Source organism: Trifolium pratense, linkage group LG4 (genome assembly GCF_020283565.1).
Source record: "Trifolium pratense cultivar HEN17-A07 linkage group LG4, ARS_RC_1.1, whole genome shotgun sequence".
In the NCBI taxonomy this organism is placed as follows: Eukaryota; Viridiplantae; Streptophyta; class Magnoliopsida; order Fabales; family Fabaceae; genus Trifolium; species Trifolium pratense.
The window spans coordinates 27,036,578-27,044,289 of NC_060062.1; the positions used below are offsets into that span (position 1 = coordinate 27,036,578).

Consider the following 7,712-nt stretch of genomic DNA (forward strand, 5'->3'; position numbering starts at 1 on the left):
TTAGCACTTAACCAATTGATTCATTCATGGGTTCATTCATTATATAACATTTATAAGTATAAACCTTATAGAGATAGAATTTATATAGAATAAGTTTATAGGATTAACACAGAGGAATAAATAAATAAACATTACACTATGAAACCTAAAGGATTAGCACAACATTCCATTTCTTAATAATAATAATAATAATAATAATAATAATAATAAGTACTAACTAATAGGTCTAAATAATCTTGGAACGTTTGGAGGAAGATGTTGCATAAAGATGACCAACAGATTAAAGAATGGAGTGAGTCTTTCTCTTGGTTTTAACATGGGGGACGAAACTCACTTGCAAAATATGGCGGGAAAGATAGAGATTACAGAATCGGTAATCAAACGAAACTCACTTGGTTTCAACATGGGGGACAAATGTTGCCCTTGCTCTATCCGCTTTCCACCAAGAGAAAAATGTTCAGATGAATTCCTAGAAGATGATCCTTGGCCATGATTGATTGCCTACATAGACATAAGGTCCTGCAATTTAAAATTTCCCATTCGCATTTCTTGACCCTTAACAGATGTGGGGCCTGACATTTCCATTTTAGGTTACTGCATTGCCAAAGCAGACTTTTGTTGAGAACTCTGGAGAGTATATTGATAGTAAGCTTGTTGGACAGGATTTAGCATTTGTTTCTCAATGCCTTGACCCTGGTTGGGTCGGTGCTGAGCTAAATCACTAAATTTCCGAGACTGCTGAGGCAATTCCACAGCAGTAGGAGATGAGTAATTGTTATTCCCAAATAGTCCTTGAAGGCCTGCTTGATATGGCATTAGCAGCACTGCTTCACTCCCTTCAGGTTTTCTAAGCAGTTGCTGTTGAAATGACTATATACAATTGAGAAAACGTCATCATTCCACAGCACAAATTATGACTCATGGTTAAAAAAAACATGAATTATTATAACTTAGATTGCAATGTGGATTGTGTCAAAAAAAAAAAGAAAAAGATTGCAATGTGGATTTTGTAGATCTCAAGACAACACGAGTAGACAATTACTTGTCAAGTATAATAGAGGTTAATTTAGTTCCCAAAAGCTACAACCCTGCTTTTGACTTCATAATTCATATCATAAAAGGCATTATCAAAATTTGAAGACTAACGCAGGGTTTATGAAAGTAATATACATAGGAAAAAACGAAATTGTGTCCTCTGCTTAAGTTCTATAGCTGTGAAATCGGATTTCTTAGGTTTGACAACCACATAACATGAAGAAAGCATTCATATATTAATGATAATTTTCCCATTAAGACTACATTTGATAGAAAACTGTAAGTCAAACAAGAAACAGACTATCTCAATTATTGGCATTAAACATTTTTACTAATAATAACATAAGATGACAAAATTCAGACAAATTGACAATTCACAGAAGATGACGGAGCAACACTCTTTTAGCAAGCTGCAAGTATATCATGTTTGGTTACAATCGACAACCAATCAATGTTTTCAAACCTATCTAGTTAAGAGAAAAAGAAAGGGCGGGGGGGGGGATCCAAAAGCCAAAATTAATCGGTACATTATAATTTCAACAATAGCACCTCCAGAGAGAAAGAAAGATAAAAAAACGGAGTTCATTAAGCAAAAACACAAACCCAAGTTTTATTACCCTAATGTTACATGAAATCTAAAAGGAAATTCCCTCAAAAAAACTGCAGAAAATAATAAAGTAAGCAGAATAGAGTTATAATTGCTATAATTGAGCATCAGATATGAAGAGAAATTAAAGCCAAAGACAAATTAATTACTAAAATTTCAAAGTCAACAAAAGAGTGCAAGCTATTGAGTGTGTTCAAAAGGAAGCTAGAGTTGAACTGAAAACACTAGCAGTACAAAATTCCAACCAATTAGCTGAAAACATTCCTTTGATTGAATTCCATCACCAAGAGTATTAAATGCAAAACATTCTCAATTCCAAAGCCAATCATTTGTTTCAAAAATCTGACACAACTGAATTACCAGAACAATCAACCATGCAACAGTAGAGTAACACACATTCTACCAAATTATCACAGAAATTCAGCTAAAACAATTCAAAATTCACACCTGTCTAGAAGAACCTATCATCTGCTGCTGCTGCAATGAGTCCAATCCCATGTGAGAGGCCGCCGAAGACGAAGAAAACGGCGATGCAGCGGCTGACAACGTCGGCGCTGCCTGCCCTGCCAGATTCCGGCCATGCCCACCGCTGTCGGCTCCGCCAGATTGCATTCAGTCACACAAAATTAACCACCAGATTACATTCGGTCACCCAAAAAAATTCAAAGACTTAAACTAACAAAATCGCTACTCAGTTGTAAAGATAGAGATTACAGAATTGGTAATCAAACGAATCACCATCAAAGACTGACAAAAAATATAAATTAGGTACTCCCTCCGTCCCAAAAAGAATGACCCATTTTGAATATATGCACTATTCATATATATTGTTTTGACCATATTTTTCTACTAATAAATAAAAATAAATATTAACATATAAGATGTTGTTAGATTCGTCTCGATGAGTATTTTCAAAATATCAATTTTTTATAATTTTTACTATTATACAATTAAAGATATTAGTCGCCAAAGTTATGCATTGACATGCGTGTTTCGGTCAACTGGGTCATTCTTTTTGGGACGGAGGGAGTATATGTTAGTCATAAAATCCCTATCAGAAGATAAACCCAATCTTCAGGATAGTGGTAAATCATAAAAATCATATAATTGTTGACATGTGGTGGTATGTGGGATTGCTATTTTTATCCAAAGCATGCCACAATCTGTGAAACAATCGAAATAGTCAAATCACACCTCAAAATTCCTCGATTCAAACCAAACGAAAAACACACCAAAACTAAGGTAGAGTTGAAAGAACCAATAATTAGGAATATATATATATATATATATATATATATATATATATCACTGGGAGAAAAAAAACCACAAACATAAAAAAAAAAAACCAAACCCCTGCTAGCATACAGGAAATCAATAATCAAACGAATCACCAACAAAGACCGACAAAAAATATAAATTAGGTATATGTTAGTCATAAAATCTCTATCAGAAGATAAACTCAGTCTTCAGGATAGTGGTAAATCATACAAATCATATAACTGGTAGAACAATTCAACTCTTAGCATTAAACTATAACAGTAGTTTGCAATTTTATGACCTTACAATTTTATTGGCATACTCACATATTCAATATGTGAAACAATCGAAACGGCCAAATCACACCTCGGAATTCCTCGATTCAAACCAAACGAAAAACACACCAAAACTAAGGTAGAGTTGAAAGAACCAATAATCAGGAAAATATATATATATATATATATATATATATATATATATATATATATATATATATATATATATATATATATATATATATATATATATATATATATATCATTGGGAGAAAAAAAACCACAAACATAAAAAAAAAAAAAAAACAAACCCCTGGAAATCAATACCAATTGACAACGGATTCCCAACATTATTACCCTAAAGAATTCTCAGATTATTGACAATTTCATAACCTAACAACAAACAAAACTCAAACATAATCTCCACCACAGCAAAAGAAATCGAAACATAAATGGAGAATATGGCATCAAATTATTTAAAAGAAGTACCTCTTTGGTTTATACTAAGTGACGATAGAAGAAATCCAGACGACGCAAAGCAAAATCGAATGTTTTAAAAGGTCACTGAGACTTTTAAAAGGTATTAGTCCCAATAATAGGAATCAAACCACCAGCCAAGAGCCCATCAACAGCAAGACTAATTAACAAAAAATGATTAATTACACAGCATGGAATAATTTATTCAAATTAGAAGATATCAATATGAACACTAAGCTTTCCTTGAAAGAAACAACCTCTGGTGTTGAAGGATTAAAATAAATCCCATGGCATTCAAAACATTTTGAATAGATACTTTCCCTGTAAATTGAACTAATTAAAGAATAAACTTTTTTCACCCAAAAATAATTTATAACAAAAAGAAAAACAACTATTACCTCTGAAAATCTTAATTTTGGCAAATTTAACAAAGCACACTCACACTTTCCACTGATAAAAATCAAACTCAAGTCAAACAAAAATTAAAAAACAATAATATCTACATCCATAAAAAAATATAATATTTTATAATAAAAAACACATTAGGAACCTACTCTCAGTCAACTCAACCACAATCATCCTAGTAACCTTACCATCCCGAATATACTCCCTCTCAGCAGAAATACCAATAATAAGACCAACAACATCTAAACATAAAACACAAACAAACATCAAGAAACAAACAAATTAACAAACAACTAAATTCAACAAAATCAAATAGAGAACTAACCAACTAAGAAATTATGAGCAAGACCATAAGCAGAAATCTGTGCGATGGTGGAAAGTGACAATCCAAAATGATCAATGGTATTACCTTCACAGGCCTGAAATTTTGTTTTCATCTCAAAATCAAGTTTAAATTGGTGTGGAGTAGTTCGGTAAATTCCAGATTCTGGACAAACAGTGAAAAACGACATCTTATAAACATCACCTTCAACAATCTTCAAATTAAACAAATAAAGCAATTGACGACGAACAGAAGCATGGATCTTAACACCCTGCAAAACATTAAAGCAATGAATAACCTCCAATTATAACTACCAATAATATTAAAGGATTTATTAACGGATTTAATTCAACAAAAAACATAAATTGAGATACCTTATCATCAATCAAAACCATTTCAAGTGAGATAACCTGCTCTGGTTTCATAAAACTGCACACACTCCATAAACGAAGAACCCTTACTTTGATCCGCCATGATTCTTTACCGGAACAAACAGAAGCAAGTGTATCAAACGCTCTATCCATATCAGAAAACTCAATCGAAATGCTTAAACACTCAAACACTACAAAAACCAAAACTGATCTAGTCAACTGAATTGTTAGATATATTTATACCAAAAAATAAAATCAGAACGATAACAAAGAGTTAAAAAACATTGATGACTTTTGTTTCTACCACATTAATATCACAGATGTCAAACTCAACAAAGTAAAAAAAAAAAGAATCAATCGGCGCAAATCGGCGCAAAAGAATACAAAGGAGGAAGACATCACGTAAAAAAAATTACAGGCAAACATATAAAACAAAAACCAAAAAGTCTCCTGAAAATCAAATCAATCACCTCAAGTACAACCCATCAAATCCGAAAACAAATTTCCAGTAAAAACAAAAACCCCAAAAAACAAAAACACAAAATCTCCACAATTGAAAACAAAAAATAAACGAAAATCTTTATAAAAAAAAATTATTATATCATAACCATGAATGTGTTAAACTAACGATTCAGGAAAAAATCAAAACAGATCTTAATTGGAAAAAAAAATAAAAATCATAGCTTTAACAAAAACCCCGCAAAAAAAAAGGAAACATATCCTAATTGAAAAAAAAACGAATAAATATATAAGAGAGGTTTCAAAGAATACATAACCTTCCATCTGATTGAAACCACAGCGTTGAACGATCCTACGATATACAGAGAAAAGGGTTTGGAATTTTTGTTTACTATTAGGTGGAAGATAAGATGAAACGAATGTAAAACAAATAAAAAAAAAAACAAATTTAAAATAGAACCTACCTACATGTTGGGCCACTCAAAAGTGGGACACTCCCTATCAAAAATATTACTCAAAGATTTCAACCAAAACTGAACATGTGGCATGGCTTGGATGAAAATAGCAAACACACATAAAACTGAAGTAGCAAAGTTTTTCACAAGAAAGAGGGGTTTGAATTGTTAACCTTTAAAAATTGTCCTTTTTAAAAATTAGATATCAAAACATACGTTAGAATGATCTCAGAATAAATAATATAAGTTACGAGAATGATCTTAGAACGATCTCTGAGCTGCAAACAAAAACAATAAGTGATTTGTGTGTGTTAGTGTTTGCATAAAATTAATATGAGTTTAAGGGAGAGAAGAGACACAATAATTTTATCCTGGTTCACCCCTTAATAGTATGGGCTACTCCAGTCCCCACGCTCCTGTGAGATTGTCCACTAAGAGATTCTACCGATCTCAAGATACACTTCTTCTTTGATCTAATCCAAGATCACAATCTTCCAAGCTTCACTTGCTTGATCTACCTAAGTCTTCCTAGACTTTATGAGGTGTCACTCAATCAATAGTTACGTATTGAATTGAGCCAATCTTTACAATTTTGATAATGGTTTGGATCTAAAGCTTTCTCACTCAAACTAAGTTGAAAAGCTAGTTACAATAAAATCTCTCTTTGTTTACTCAAAATGGATACTGATCCTAGTATGATAATTACAAAATATGGAGTGAAAGAGATCTTTAAAGAAGAGCTTGAAAACTTGTATCACAAAGACCAGTAGATTGATTGTTGTAGATTAAACTCTTGCTCTTCAATGTTGCCAAAGCCTTCCTTTTATAGTTGAACCTTGAGTCTTCAGTTCCTTGGTCCCAAAGGAAGTTCTCCAACGGCTAGTTGATTCAAAATAGACAGCTCATGCTGAATTGTTGAGTGGATAAGCTCAGTCTGTTCTTTCTCAGAACGTTCTCCCTGCTGTTCTTCATATTTTCAAATAAAAGGGCCATAATGACAGCTTGCAATGGGCTGTAGATAGTTGTTCATTACTTCCTCACCAAGTATATCCGTTATAGACCATTTAGGCACGTTTTGGCCAGCTGTAGATGAGCTTGCAACTTCAAAAGTAAAGGACAGTCATTCTCAGCATCATTCTGAGAGTGTTCTCCAATCTGGGCGAATTTTACACTTGATCTTCAAATGGAGAATGATGCAGAACTGTGACCAGCTGTAATGTGAAGGGAATGCAGCTGTGATGTCCTTGCATAACTATTCACTTGTCCTTTCCATGTACTTCCTTTTCTTGATTAAAAATTAATCTCTTGGAGAATGTTCATTAAATAATGACATTGAAGGTACATGACAACTATGAGTTGAATGTGTGTTGTCTCATCCTTATTGGTCTATGTAATTCTTGTCCAAATACTCTTGATACACCTGATTAGATGATGCCTTGAGAAATTACCATGTTGCACATGCTTGATCATTAACTTTGTCCAAAGAGGAAAGTCACTTTTCTTCCAATTATTCCTTGCCTTAATTGTTCATGAACTGTTGTGATCTTGTGAGTTAAAACCAAGATAAAGTGCTTCTTTGTCTTGTATATGGTTGACTTAATGAAATAAGTGCTTTTGCATTTATTCTTGTTCATGAGGAGAATGTTGCAATTAAACCAGAGATCATTCTCAGACTGATCCTGAAGCTTCTCTTTTTGCCAAAACATAATGAATATCATTGATATTAGAAGCTTAATTGTTCCTGACTAATTAAAACACTCAAGAGCACTTGTTAGATAACAATGAGATCAGAGTTACATTTAAAATATAATTAAGATGTTTGTTATCTTTAAAACATCAAATTGGGATTTTACATTTTGCCTCAACAAAAATCACGTGTCAACAAATTCTATGAACAGTGCTTTTAAGGCACTAAGTAGTTATTCTCTATTATAAGGGTTTTTGATTTAACTTTATCCATTTTTCTCTACTCTCCTTCTCCAACTTTATTTCTCTTTAATAGCTATCTTCTTCAAGTAAGGTTCAATTTTAGTTTAAATTTCTTCAACT

General features: G+C 32.6%; 2 protein-coding genes across 4 annotated transcripts; both read right to left on the reverse strand.

Moving 5' to 3' along the window:
• On the reverse strand, positions 1-3,821 carry LOC123920095. 2 transcript variants are annotated; one of them, XM_045972230.1, is made up of 3 exons: positions 3,664-3,821; positions 2,090-2,231; positions 1-870 (listed from the first exon to the last, which is right to left on the reverse strand). In XM_045972230.1, the coding sequence occupies exons 2-3, from the start codon at positions 2,138-2,140 to the stop codon at positions 592-594; spliced, it is 330 nt and encodes a 109-aa protein (XP_045828186.1). In that variant the 5' UTR covers positions 2,141-2,231; positions 3,664-3,821; the 3' UTR covers positions 1-591. The 2 variants fall into 2 exon arrangements, with proteins under 2 accessions (XP_045828186.1, XP_045828185.1); XM_045972229.1 differs by lacking the exon at positions 3,664-3,821 and having other exon boundaries at positions 2,090-2,407.
• A 67-nt stretch (positions 3,822-3,888) lies between these two features.
• On the reverse strand, positions 3,889-5,636 carry LOC123920096. Of its 2 annotated transcripts, XM_045972231.1 has the most exons (5): positions 4,753-5,636; positions 4,382-4,649; positions 4,202-4,298; positions 4,050-4,101; positions 3,889-3,972 (listed from the first exon to the last, which is right to left on the reverse strand). In XM_045972231.1, the coding sequence occupies exons 1-5, from the start codon at positions 4,900-4,902 to the stop codon at positions 3,946-3,948; spliced, it is 594 nt and encodes a 197-aa protein (XP_045828187.1). In that variant the 5' UTR covers positions 4,903-5,636; the 3' UTR covers positions 3,889-3,945. The 2 variants fall into 2 exon arrangements, with proteins under 2 accessions (XP_045828187.1, XP_045828188.1); XM_045972232.1 differs by lacking the exon at positions 3,889-3,972 and having other exon boundaries at positions 4,046-4,101; positions 4,245-4,298.
• Positions 5,637-7,712: the final 2,076 nt, after the last annotated feature.